The 14,575-nt window shown below is 35.4% G+C and overlaps 1 protein-coding gene across 1 annotated transcript; it reads right to left on the bottom strand.

Annotated features, from left to right (window-relative positions):
• Nucleotides 1–12,767: 12,767 nt before the first annotated feature.
• On the bottom strand, nucleotides 12,768–14,264 carry LOC141480801 (uncharacterized). The gene is made up of 3 exons (XM_074171286.1): nucleotides 13,768–14,264; nucleotides 13,487–13,708; nucleotides 12,768–13,429 (listed from the first exon to the last, which is right to left on the bottom strand). The coding sequence occupies exons 1-3, from the start codon at nucleotides 13,816–13,818 to the stop codon at nucleotides 12,782–12,784; spliced, it is 921 nt and encodes a 306-aa protein (XP_074027387.1). The 5' UTR covers nucleotides 13,819–14,264; the 3' UTR covers nucleotides 12,768–12,781.
• Nucleotides 14,265–14,575: the final 311 nt, after the last annotated feature.

Genomic DNA, 14,575 nt, shown 5'->3' on the forward strand with positions numbered 1-14,575 from the left:
GATAGGCAAAATTGCCGCTAAATGGTCAACAGAAAATCCTCACTGGATGAAAGAAGAACACACGCAATACCCTTGGAAGGTTAATAATTGGGCAGGGATTGTAGGACCCCATATCATTTTCTTTTCGCATTGAGGGCAACTTGAATGGCGATAATTATTTGGCACTACTTCAAAATGATGTCATTCCAAGTTTATCAAATTCATATCCTGATCCAGGAAACCCTCAAGTTCCAGTGAATACGATATGGTTTCAGCAGGATGGAGCACCACGACATTACCGGCAATACCTCGATACATTTCCCAATCGGTGGATAGGGAGGCGAGGATCAATTGAATGGCCAGCGCGATCACCTGATCTTTCATTATATTTCTTTTTATGGGGATATGTAACTTTCAGATTTGAATTACTAAATATAGCATTTTCTTATCATGCATTATTCCATCCTTATCAAATGTTATTTCTTTCAAGGTGTAGCTTATGTTTCACTTAGTCAAGTTGAACTATATTCAACTAACAGTACCTAATCATCAACTGAAGCGAATTATACTGGTATTTTTTATTCAAATGATACATTCACATCATATAGATAACCGGCTGTTCATGTTTTTCATATGTGGACCGTAATAATGCTCCACCAATCTCTGGAAAGGAAAAAAAAATCAGTGGTGTTGTAGAATATTTATTATGTTCATTACCTACCTTAGAGATGTCATATAATTGTACTATATCATGTAGAGCACACAAAACTTTCATAAATGCTGTCTTCTGTAGATTACACTACTAGTAGGATTCCTGTAAATCGAAAGAGACGAATTCACGTGATGGGTACAAGCATTTCTTCAACTTTCAATCAGCTGAGGGATATTTTCTTGTTCCGAGAGCAGATCGGTTAATGTGTGCTGTTCTCACCATCCTTCCCCACTAGGTGCGTTTGTTGTTTAGTCGGCACTACGAAACGTGAATCCCTAGCATGCCATCTGGCGGGTCGAAACAACTACGTTTTTCTTCTGGTAGTCCTTTTGACAGAATGTATACCAGTCAGAATGCGCTGTAGGTTGATTTTTAATGAGTTTTTTTTTATGAAAGAAAAGGGCCTTTTTTTTGATGGCCGGCGTGACTTCAGAGAGGCGAGTCATAAGCACTGGTTTCTTTGTGAAATATTTCTTTTGCGATGAGGATATGCTCACATAGAATGTGATTTTGGTGTTGAGTTTGCTTCTGTTGAGACCAAGTTTACCCTCTGATCCCGATAGGTATGTAATTTCAGTATTTGAATCTTTCAAGCTTCCCTTCGCCATTTTGCCTTTTTTCTGGTATGTTGAAATTGATTGTAACTAAGCCTATTTCACAGGGTTTTTCCGTTGGTGTTTGATAATATTTCACGATATATTCTGAGTAGAAAATAATCCATTCCTGGAGTTCTTTTTTTTCAAGAAATCCAGCATTGGTACCAGGAAGCCTTGTCCCGCAGCTTCCTGTTGTAACCGAACTGTGTCAGTACTCTCAAACCGTAGCAGTATCCCAATCTCCGTAGATGTATCCCTGGTCCGATGTAAAGTTCTATTGAAGTGTTCAGAATCCAGGTTCCATTGCAAAGCAGATTTGATTCCACCAATATCAGCTGATGCGTTTGAATCTAGTCTTTACTTCAGCTGGAAGTAAATCCATCACGCACATCCACCATACACGTTCACCACCACCAATATACCGTCTAAGGCAGAGCTGATTCTGAAGCTCTTCAAAAGATATACAATCCTATTATTTTATTCATCATCCATGTATAGAACAAAACATATTTGTTTATAATTATCTTGGGTAAAGATTTTGTATATAACTCATTGTATATTATAATCATTCTAAGCCAGAAACAAAAATTATTGTAGTAATAAATTATTGTTATCATAAGGCTCTCTTGAACTCAATATTTTGTTTTCTGGATTTCATAAAATCGAATTCTAGTGGCACCTAACATTTTTTCACCTCGCTATCAATCGATACTTAGTTCAAACTTGACCCCATGCCCAATGCCTGGAGACGAAGAGCTGCCGTTCGCTGTGTGTATATATGTATAAGTAAAATGTATGCCACATTGAAAGAACGAATAACATTTGCGATTAGGTTGGACACGCCTGATATGTTAAATAATGATAGAAGACAGTTTTATTTGAGATTAAGATGTTGCCAAGACGTTCACGGTGAATATTTCAAACATCTACTTCGTTAATATCCATAGTTCTTTTTTCGTATGCTACATTTCATTACGTTCTGCATTACATCTTAGTTTCAGAGTGTGTTTTATCTGATTTCAGTAACCACAGGATTTTGATTTATTTTATCTTATTTTTTTTTTAAATAAATATTTTTATTCCTTAAAAGATCATTCACATAATGTCCCTTGTAAACAAAAGTATTGAATAGAATTAGCAACATGTTGAACATTTGCACAAAATGTAACCAAACGAATCAGGAGAACCCATTGATGACTCTAAGGTTGCGCATAGGTTTCCTAGTCATTTGGTTACACAAAGTATAGTAGTAAACATTTCGGCTTTATAACTACAGCTTATATAAAAAAATAAATGAATATGAATAACATTGTGAATATAAAAATATATATAAATAGTAATGTAAATATAAAAATATGAATAAAATAATAAGTGACAAACATATACAAGAGACAGAATAATAAAAATACGCAGATGAAATAAATCAAGTAAAGCTAATAATATTGATATATAACATGGAATACGAGTAAATAATGGAGTGAGTGAATGAAGACAACTAACAAACAGATAAAATAAGATGAGATGAGAACATACAATATCAAAATTATACGAGTAACATGAAATATATCAAATAACATGAATTGAATGATATAAATAAAATAATTCATATAGAATAGTTGATTTAGATATGAAGTAAAACTATCTTGATCATATTATAAACCTTCGAGTATGATTATAATTCTAACCTGTGTTGAATGTCCAGGAATATTATTCAATAATATTCAATGCCTACTCAAACTTCCACTAGTGAGTGCAACGTAAGTCTGTCTGTCACAAGTAAGTATTTTTTTAAGATTTCTTTAAATACATTTATGGACTGTATATGATATATATAAGTTTTGTATATATCGGGCAATGAATTGAATATTTTGCAGGTGAGATAAGAAAAGGATCTTTGTCCTATCGATTTCTTGCAAAAGTTTGTTTGCACTATATCTTTGGATTTGTTCCTCGTCTCGTGAGTATGTTCTGTTTGCTGTAGAATTCGCTCATTTTCAAAAGTTTAAATGATTAGGCTGTATACATATATCTGTATATCTGTATACATATTTCAATAAACTTGAAAGCGATATAATTTTTGAATAGAGAATGAAGAAACCTTTCAAACCTATACTTCCCATTTAGAAAATTGGAGGTTGTAACTTCGAAGATGGTTGAAGGTAGGGGTGACATTATTACGTTGAAGAATGTCAGATTGAAATTTACATTTGGAGTGTTTCGGGAGTTTTCTTAAATATGTACAGAAATCGAATTGATGAATGTATTCCATTTGACTTTTACACACTGTACATCAAAGTTTATAGAGAACAAAATTCTCTATTGATCAATATATACTTGAATACAGTAAAATAAATATTCTTTGAAATATAGAGCTGTAAAAGCACATTATATCAAAAGAGAAAGATCTTTTGAAACAACATGGTATTTGTGATATACTGTTTGGAAACTTTGGTGTAGTAATGAATATTACCGGAGTTTTTTCCCAACACCAAATCGTTATTTTCACACCTCGACACGTGTTTCGATCACCAAGTGATCATCTTCAAGAGAAAGATAAAACTATTAACTACTCGAAACTAAAGCTACTTATACTAATCAGGTACATCATACAGGTAGGTAATCAGTAATACCACCCATACAAGTGTACCACCCTGAATTAATTTTACAATTGGCCTTTTTATTATTTACAATATGTCCTTATGTATGTTTGAATGTTACAGCTATATATAGAACAATTTTCAGCTATATAAAATTAGTTTCACAATATTGCCTATCTAAATATATTTACAATGTGTCTTTTTGTAGTAATCAGTAAACCCAACAATATTATTTCAACAAGCTATATAGTATGCTATTTGGTATTGGTCCGTTATCTTCATTCATAATATTATTACGTTTACTTATTTCCATACTCTCATAGGCATCTAGTTGCCTGTTGTTATTAACTGGTCTAACTAATCTTAAAGAACTGAAGTCTATGGAATGGTTTTGTTGCAAAATATGATGGGCGACTGCTGATTTTTCAGGTCTTTCATATTTTAAGTGTGCTATGTGTTCCTTATATCTCACTTCAATAGATCTTTTTGTCTGTTCATAATATTTTGCATCGCAGTCCTTACATTCAATTTCGTAAATTCCAGACATGGTATTGCCTGAAAATCGCTACGATTTTTCTAATTCAGTTTTCACATGGCATAACTTCATCCTTCCAATTCCAACAGTACGATATAATGCTTATTCATTCCGATATCAATTTCATACTGATTGAGATAATATATGACATAAATATTCTTGAACCGAGAAAATCAACAAAATTCTCCTTAATGAAAAATGGAGACAAAAAAAACTCAATTTACACAATACTTTTCCTCTCGTCTGCAGACACCCATTCATCATCCTGCATTCTATTTTGTATAATTTGTCACGGCAAACGCGATACATAAAAAACACTATACGTCAAAAATAATGAGTGATATATTACAACTTGGGAACAAACTCGCGATATGTTCAAGGTTCCGGGGATGTAACACATGCGTCCTTATGGCATCATAAGTTGGGAAAACATCCCTTGTTGATAGATGCTCTTATCCATTTCACACGCGTGTAGGCTGCACAATCAGCACTTGTGGGTTCATGTTTTATTGATGGATAGGGAAGCATATGAGCAAATTGAGGGGGAAGTAACTGTGCACAATTTGCCTCATATATTATTCGCAGTGCACAAATAACAATTTTTTCAATTCATTTCGGCCTATTTCAGTTGACTTCATTTTCGAGTACAAATTTGTTTCAAAGGTACTCTTTGGTCTTTGAATAATCAAGTGACACCCTTTTTCCTACACAAGCAAATTTCCAATAATCACATGGTTAACCATAAGTATTTCTAGCTAATTGACTCTTATTAGTTAATAAACTTACGGATCATCAAAGTATAAAACAACAACCAAAATTAATTGGCCCTCCGGGGCAACTTCATAGCCTCTAGTGGCGCATTTGCTTTTTCAGCTGCAGGAAACCCCAGAAAAACCTGCAGCACCACATTATCTGAAGATGTTGGTCTGCCAATGTTCTTCTTCCATAAAACAAAATGTAGAGTGTCTCCAGAGGCTCCAATGAATACAATATTACGCCTGAGCACTTCGTGACATGACTATCATCAAACTTAAATCAGTCCGATTCGTCTTTGACTAAGGCTAATGACCAGATTCAACACCAGAACCACAGTGAACAATGGCTGCATGAAGATTATAATAGTGGTCTCTAGATTAAAGTGTTCATCAATTTCGAACCTTCGTAAGAGTTTGGTGCTTCCGTCAAAGGTTGAGTTTTGTTTGAAGATCATCAATGTTATTATCAGATTGACTGGAGCCTCAGCTATACTCGTTTTCTCATAATAGTCAGTTAGTTTGGTACATGTTTGGCAATACGGTCGATCGCCTCCTGTTGAAAGTTTCATTTTCAGATGATTCAACAATAAGCTTTGCACGGACGGGTTATTAGTCATATCATGAAACGCTAAGTTCCAGAAAATCACAAACGTTTTTGCTACCTCTTGAACATTTACTACAAAGTAAACAAGTGAGGATTTTCCAGCAGAAGATTTACAAACACAAGACGAGATAGACTGTACGGAATCATTCAATCCAGAGCAGTCAGGAGTATTGATTGTGCTATTTTTATGCTCTCGAAGAGTATTCAACAAAAGCCTCAAGAATATGGAACAATCCTCTTTTTCTCCTAACGAGTATCTAGTGGACTTCAAAGACTCCAGGAAATCGGTTGGAGGAAAAGATACATTCTTACGAAACTGCAGCTGCATGAACAGGTGTTTGAGTTTGATGAATGAGTGGGAAACATTCTCGCTCACGTTCATCGTTAAAACCTCATTTTTGAAATTTTTTGTCATGAACAACACTTGTAAAATGCTTTTCATGTAGCAATTGTTTCCTAAATTATCTAATCCAATTTTTTTCTTAAGATTTTCAGTACAACTCTCTAGTGATTCTGTTTCACAGAATTTGCATAAAAACAATTTCTCAAGCTGCAATCGATCCTTCCAAGTGATGAAAAGTTTCGTAGAGGGATCGATTCGACTCTTGCTTTATGAAGCTCTTCCACAGAAAGGGATAAGACGCCTGCGTAAATATGTCAATACATCCTGTTTGACACATCCATATTGTGAAAATAGACAGACAAATACCACTATTCATTATAAAAGAATTATTGGGAAAGTTTCGGAATGAGGAGAGAAAATAATCATGTCTTCACATAGAACGTGAATATATGAAATACAATCATTTCTAATTTACAGGATGTTTATTGTAGATGCAGCAAAAAATTGAGAGAGCATTCCTTGGACTATTCTAAGGATATTTTGTCCTTTGATGATTTTTGATAGGGCGCTTTGTTTCAAAGATACGGGGCGAGAAAGAATTTCGACAATAACAATGTTGGTTAATTCAAAATCATTAACGTAGCCAAAATAAAAGTATAGCGTTCTACACTGGACCTACTAAGTAACAAAATCTAACGTTTCCATTGGTAAGTATTACCTCTCATTTTTTCAATGACAAAAGTGAATTTATAAAGGTAACCGTAATTTTAACCCAGTTTTGAGAAGTTGATCAACTGTGAATAATTATTCTCAGCCTACCTTCACAGAAATTTGAAATTTCTATACTTTCACTGTGTAAGATTGTTAAAATAGAAAAATATTACTGAGAAGTATTTCAGGGTCTTTCAATGAATTCCTATAATCCCTAAGACCATCTGAAAAAGCCGCTACTCACTACGAATGTTGAATTACACAGTTAGACAGGACATAAATCTCTTCATATTCAATAATTTTCAACTTCAAACCTCCACACAGTTTTCAGGTGAAAACTCTCGTTTTGATCTCATGGCAAGTAATGAGGAAATAAATTATTTAGTTTCATCAGGAATACAGCCGCTCTGTCTCAAAAACATTCTCCACAACGGAAATCATTTATATTACTATAAAAGTTTATATAATTTCTATGATCTCACTCATGTAAATTGAGATGACATAATTATATTTTCTGTGAAGGGGTTTATTGTTTTAAAATGATAACCTTTTTGAGCTCTTTGCTTCTTCAGTATAACAGACATATTCCGAAGACGAAATAGAAAATTAACAAATGAAAACGAAATGTGTAGACTATCTACAGATGATTCTTTCAAATACAAATTGGAAGAGAAAGTCCATTCGAAATAACTACTTGCTATTACGAATACTGAATACTTTAGCATCGGTTAATTCGACAAACATCCATATGGAAATTGAAGCAGATGATAAGTGAAAAAGATAGAAATTAAATTTCAGTTTCTAGAATCACTTTCATTCTCCAGCTGAACGCAGCATTCTGGATGAGAAAATTCATCTCAGTGTCATCATGTTTCCAATATCTAGAGATATTGCTGAGCAAATACTAGATTCAATTTCAAAATGTTTCAAATGTTTTCTATCGCACAAGTTGCTAATTTATCGAATCGTCATTGGAATGAAGAAGACTGAGTCCTTTCCAACTTCAAATTATCATCATCACGAGATGAAAATGACTTTTTATCTTCTTTCAGTTCCACTAGGACTGCAGCGCAACATGGATCAGACTATAATGTTCATTATTTATTTAAATTTTCAATGGGTAGTGAAGATTTTTGTTAAGTGACTTCCAGAATTGAAAGCCACGAAACATTTTCTTTCAGTATCATATCACCTTCCAAATAGCAAAGTGGTGATATAATAAACCATCTAATCATTTAACTGTCGATCGAATTGAGACTTATCTAGAGATCAGTATGAACCATAGAAGTGTGATACACTCTTTCACAATATGGACACAGCTATCATAACAAATCATATGTTGAAAGCTGACTACAGAATCCAAAGTGAGCGTGATATATGTTTGTTAAAGTTCATGTTTAATTATACTGAATTATGAGATTTAAAAACCTGTCTCCATCATAGAAAACATCTAAAGTTTGTGTTGACACTGATGTGAGAACAATTTCTGTACTTACGTTGTTAAAAGTGACCAAACTCACCGTAAAGCCTACCAAATCTCTCTCTAGATTCGAGGTCCCACTCCCAAATCTTAAATTTATCCCCGATACAAAGGCTCATCCCCAAATCACAGAACCATCACCTAAGCAAGACATTGCAACTTGTAGTCCGTTATATTTCTGAAAATAACTATGAATCCAAGATATAGGACTAAGACTCGTGATCAGTCATACTCGTCCTCCATCTGCCCCCCAATCACGTAATTTTTCTGCCATTTGTCACTAACAGACAAGAACCTAGGTTAGGTTAGGTTAGGTAAGGTCCAAAGTGAGTGGGTCTATTCGACCCTCCACCGCAACCCGCAAGGGTTTATTGTGGCTCACACCTATTCACACTCGACAAAATGAACCCAGCTTTTCAACGAAGCCGATTAGTTTGTATGGTGAGTGGTCTTTCAGGTCAGATGGTGAGAGTACGGCTCTGCCAAACTCTAAAAATCCGATTCGGTGTTCAGCGGGGCAGGCACAAAGTATATGCTCTGCTGTTTCAGTGTTAATGAGGTAGTCGGATAATCAAGGTGCAAGATACCCACCTTGATACCCGCTACAACCTTCCCATATGAGGGTTTTTGCACGTAAGCTACAACTCTTGAGGAGACGACTCAGTCGCCTTCCTGGCTTCCAGGCAGTTATTGGATCAGGAGATGGAAAGTTGAGAAGCTCTCGCTCCTGATCAAAATTTACAGGGAGGTAAGTTGGAGTCGTAAGCTCGACATCCATGTCCTCTGTGGACTCGCTCCTGATCAAAATTTACAGGGAGGTAAGTTGGAATCGTAAGCTCGACATCCATGTCCTCTGCAGACTCGCCAATGATCTAAATTTACAGGGAGGTCAGTTGGAGTCATTAGCTCGACTTCCATCTCCTCTATAGACGCGTCAGCGTCAGCGCAGTTCACCCTGTCCTTAGAAGTCCCACGAGTAGCTAGGGAAAGAAGGTCAGTCACGGCAAAGCCCCGCATTACCGTGACAAGGCGATGCTACGACGAGGGGGCACCCGGTATTTCGAAGGTTCCGTAGAGACAGCTGATAGGCTCAATGTCAGTCATCCTCCCGGCCCAGACACACACCTTAGAATCAAATCATCGTTGGGATGTCATTCAGTTATGGAATAACGGAACTACCCCGTATCCAGCGGGGCTGTTTTGAAGCAGGTATCCGATGACCGGTTTGCTCAATCCCCACATCCCAAGCCAATGCACTCGCCAAAAACAGCATGCACAGTGGTTCAGACAGTGAAATGTGAATAAGGACAGCCAACTTGCCGGTAAATACCTAACTCGGCAGGCCCGGATCTCGGAGGGGGGCAAGCCGGAGCCTATGCCTCGGGCGGTAAATTCAGATGGCGATCAAATTCACACAAATCATCATTTACTCAACTTTGACCTTCACTAGGCATTTTTATTAGCGAGGCGCGTAGGCAGAGTTCAAAATACGCGCCCGCTCCCTTCACGAATCACAGATTGCGGCAGCACGCGTCTGGTTACCGTGCGTGCGGTACAGTCCATATGTGTCCTATGTGGAATAAATGAGCCAGGTAATTTGATATGTAAAAAGAACTCTCGATGAAAATAAAGTTTCGTTCATTTCATAGATGTTGCTGGAAAGTCAAGTAAGGACATTCATCAACAGATTTTGGAGAAATTGGCAGTTGATGATTTAGATATTGGACAGTGTCATGGGCAATCTTATGATAATGGGTCCAATTTGGCCGACATGTATGAAGGAGAGCAAGATAGGATTGCAGAAAGGAATCAGCTAGCCGAGTTCGTACCGTGCTTGGCTCACTCCTTAAATCTTGTAGGTGTTCATCCTGCCTCATCATTCCAGGAAGAGATTAACCTAATTGGACTGTTTCAAAAAGTATTTTGTTTTTTTGTTGGCTCCACTACTAAGTAGGTCATAATGAAAAAATGCTGAACAAAAAGCTCGAAGAGTAAAATTGTAATTCCAATTCACAATATGCAATAGTATATTTGATTTTCATTTTTATTATACATAATTTTGTTTTGAATCCTATCCTGTGCTGTGTATAAAATATATATCCAACACGTTTAAGTCTATATATCTGTGAATAAATAGGCGGAATGCGGATGTCCAAATGTCAATCAATCAGTGAAACATCTGATAGCTGAAATCATGACGTAAAAATAAATATTATTGGGCGGGGGCGACATTTTTCAGTTTTTGATCCGTCTAACAAAACTGAAGATCCGGAGCTGTCGGTATCAGGCGTTACGAAGTCATTTATGTTGAGTTGGATTCTGGTACAACATGAAGGGAGAAATTTTTGAAAATGAACCAACAATGGAAAATTCTTGCCGAGATTACATTTTTGGGAGAATGATATTTTGTTCTACTTCTACATAATTATATAAAAAAAGTATGAAAAAGTATGAACGACTACCGGAAGAAGAAAAAATGCCTCTACATAGCATGTGAATCATGTACAGAAAATTCTCAGAGACAAACTGTAAAAAAAAGTATATCCAAAGGAATTACAAGAATTAAAGAAAATAGGCTTCCACATCCGCCGGAATCTTGATTGAATAAAGCGAAATCCATGCTGGTGGCCGTAGTCGAATGGAACCTCGAGTAACAAACGTTTCATATACTACAGCGGCAGACATCATCAGTGATATATGTGTTGACTGCGAGAACGAAGATTATAAAGGTTGAATGATGAAGTGATAAACATATGTGTAAATCATGCACAAAACTCTCTTTCAGATACAAACTGAAAGAAAATATGTATCTCAAACAGCTATTTACAATAACGCTTTTTCGCTCTTTGAATTTTATGTCGGCAACTGCAGAAATCCAGTTCGAAATAATTTTTTTCAAAAATATGTGGACCGTGCATAGACCTTACCTTCAGATACAAACTGGAAGAGAAAACATATGACTCTCAAATGAACATTGAAATGCACAAAAATTGATTTTTCGGAAATTTTCCACAACTTTGAATAGAAATGGAGAAGAAGTAGAAAGCACAACAATATCTTTTTTCTAAATTCAATCCCCTAATTCAATTTTTACTATTTTCTACTTTGAAGTTCGAATTTTCGGAGCATTATCTGAAAACTGAAAAGTAATTCGTGTAATTCAATGTGCCTATCACTGAAAGTTACTTTGGATGGACTTCTTCTTCAAGTTTATATCTGAAAGATACTTCTGTGTATGATTCATACACATTTTTCTGAGTATTAAATGAAGGTAGTTGTAGGAATATGGGCTTTCAAACAAGATATTTACTTTCTTTCTGTCTTCGGGATCAGTACTTCTTTATATAATGATGGAGAAGTCGTAAACCGCGAAGATTTTCACAAAATTATTTCTAAGTGGGTCGTATTGCAACTTTTTAATTCATAATATTCCTTATATTAATCTATATTAAGGAAACCTGAGTACTTTCATGACCTCACTTTCCAACTTTCCAAAACCATTACGGTATCAAATTCAACTACCGACTCATTCTTTTCGAAACAAAGTTGAAGCCGCGTAATCTTTTTTATGGTTCTCCACCTAATTAACTCCCGAAGAGCATTCAACCCACGCCGAAAAGAGAGAGAACTATTTACGCCAATCCTTTCAGGGTGAACTGTTGAAACTCCCGGAGTACGTTCAACAATTCCAAAAATGCAATTATCCCCGAATTATTTATGTTTTACCGCAAAGCGAGTGATTCATATGGATTATCCGCGCCTTAGAAAGCCGACGATGTATTTTCGTAAAAGTTTCGCAGTAACTGAAAACCATCCTATTTGGAATTTGATAGAACAATGTCGGTAGAATTGTTTGAATCTTCGAAAATATTGGAATCAAGGATGAGTGCAATAACTTTAAATTTTTATATTATAATTTTTTTTCTACACCCGTACTCTAACAATACACTTATATGACTATAATCCGTTTCATAATGATATCCATTATGATACAGATTTTTCATAACGATACAGATTATCAACCAATAGAACCCATAATTTTTCAATCAAGAATCCTGTTCCTTTGTTTGTCCTAGATTCTAACCTAAGTAACTAATTGCTTTATTTGTCAAAATCAGTTTTCATATTACCTACCTATATTATCAAAATGTCTGAAAACAGCGATATAAAAGGAATACCATCGACTCCAATATTTTTAAAAGATCAGATTAATTACAGTTGTTATATTCAATATAAATATGATTAGAATTTTTATAGTTTTCATATATCCATGATAATACCATTAAGTTTGTGTTTTTTTTAAATATGAGTTAATTACTATTATTTCTGACCGGGATATTATAAGCTTATATCGTCATAGTTACGCTATCAATAAAGAGGGTCATAACTCCCTTGGGACATTATAGATTTTATAATTCCCTCTACTTTTCACAAGTAAAAATAAATAGAAATGAAAACTGAACCATATTTTATTTATTCACGTCATTACAAATAATAAATGTACAATTTTGAAATGTTCCCTGAAAATTACTTCCGCCACTGGAAACAATTTCTTCTTTTGTATGGCTGGAGCTTCTGTTCACTACAGTCGAGATACCTGCCTCTTCTGATGACAAAGTAGACAACATACGCGCCGTTTTATTTCTCAATTCGATGCTATCCTCCAAATACCCCTCCGCCACCGTGGAACTTTTCCAACCTCCGTGTCTTTTTAAGTTAGTCATAGTTGCTCCTGCATTGGCTAGAGCAGTAGCAGAAGTGCGACGAAGGCAATGTCCCGTATAGAAAGATGAGTTTGGCAATCCTAAATACATTGCGATTTTGCTGGGGATTTTCCCAAACATGTTTTTTCCAATTGGCTGAGATGTACATTTATTTTGTCGGAAGCTCAAAAAAAATCGTTCAATACCTTTAGGACGCAAAGACATATAAAGTCTTAATAAAGGCAAAGCGGAGAACTCTTTTTCATCTACAACTGTAAATTTCTTCGATACACCAGTTTTACTTTCCGGTACGTTCACTACCATAACGGAATCCCGGTCCTCTATATCCGATATCTTCATATTCAAAAGTTCCTGACTTCTGCATTCTCCAAAATAACCCATAATCAAAACAATCTATAACAAAAAAAAGGAAATAAATACACACAAAAAGGAAAATACGAAAAAAATTACCTTATGCAATAAATGAATATCATTAGGAGCGTCCTTTAGGAATCTGATAACATCTTTAGGAGATAAAACAGCAGACTTTTTCGGCTTATAACTCTTACTCTTCCGTTTCAAAAAAGCCTGTAGTTCATTGAACTTGGTGATATCTCGTTTCTCATGTATAGTCACCATCGATTTCAGCATTGACCATTTAGTCCATAAAGAATTCGGACTATACGTTTCTGACTGAAACGAATAAACACAATTACTACCAAATCTACCGAAAAACATAGAAAATTCCTTACCAGTTCTTGAAAATATGCCGGAAATACAGTTTCAGTGACATCTTTTGGCATAACATTTTTCCGTGTCAGCCAGTCCAGATATATCTTGTATTCTTTTTGGTATACGGCTTCACTTTTCGATGGAATTAATGATTCTCTTGCTTGTTCAGCTTTTTTTCAAAATATCCTCCATTATATTTGGAGTAGAAAACACGTTTTCACCGCAAACACAGCTTGATAACAAAGTTCTGTTTATAAACAAGTAACATAGCAACAACCTAGCAACAAGAAAACTCTACTATAATCAACGGTACCTGATTCAAATATACCGGGAAGGTAATGAATTGGTACATTTTTCCGTTTCAAAAATGAACAAAATTTTATTAAAATCGGTCAGAAATGAAATTATCTATGTACCACGGGAATTAATCAGCCTTAATAACCTCAGGCAATTGCTGTCCCTCGGGCCAGAGGCCCTCGGGACGCAAACTTTGCCATCGGTAATTAAGGCCCTCCAATTCCCTTGATACATAAATAACTATAAATGTGTTCAATACAAATATAATATTTATAGTTTTTCATTATTTATCGGGTTTAGAAAAAATAGCGTATGCAACTCTCATGTAATGGTTATTATTACACTCGCATATACCATACAAAACTCGCCTTCGGCTCGTTTCGTATCCCGGTTAATGCTCGTGTCTTAATAACCATCATCACATGATCGTTGCATAATATACTATTATGCAATTCGAGGGTAATGAATGTGTAATAAGTATAAGACAACCATTCGAAAAAAAACAACCAGAATCCTGATCTGCATATCATT

Source organism: Leptinotarsa decemlineata, unplaced genomic scaffold (genome assembly GCF_025532065.1).
Source record: "Leptinotarsa decemlineata unplaced genomic scaffold, Ldec_3_MD MMD2_tig00000010_RagTag_RagTag, whole genome shotgun sequence".
NCBI classification, from domain to species: domain Eukaryota; kingdom Metazoa; phylum Arthropoda; class Insecta; order Coleoptera; family Chrysomelidae; genus Leptinotarsa; species Leptinotarsa decemlineata.

Excerpts from the sequence above, each read along its gene's own strand:
- LOC141480801 (XM_074171286.1), bottom strand. The coding sequence starts at position 13,818 with ATGCCAAAAGATGTCACTGAAACTGTATTTCCGGCATATTTTCAAGAA. Across the intron at positions 13,709-13,767 it reads CGGCATATTTTCAAGAACTG|TCAGAAACGTATAGTCCGAA; the intron begins GTAAGGAATTTT and ends TATTCGTTTCAG. Across the intron at positions 13,430-13,486 it reads ATATTCATTTATTGCATAAG|ATTGTTTTGATTATGGGTTA; the intron begins GTAATTTTTTTC and ends TTTTTGTTATAG.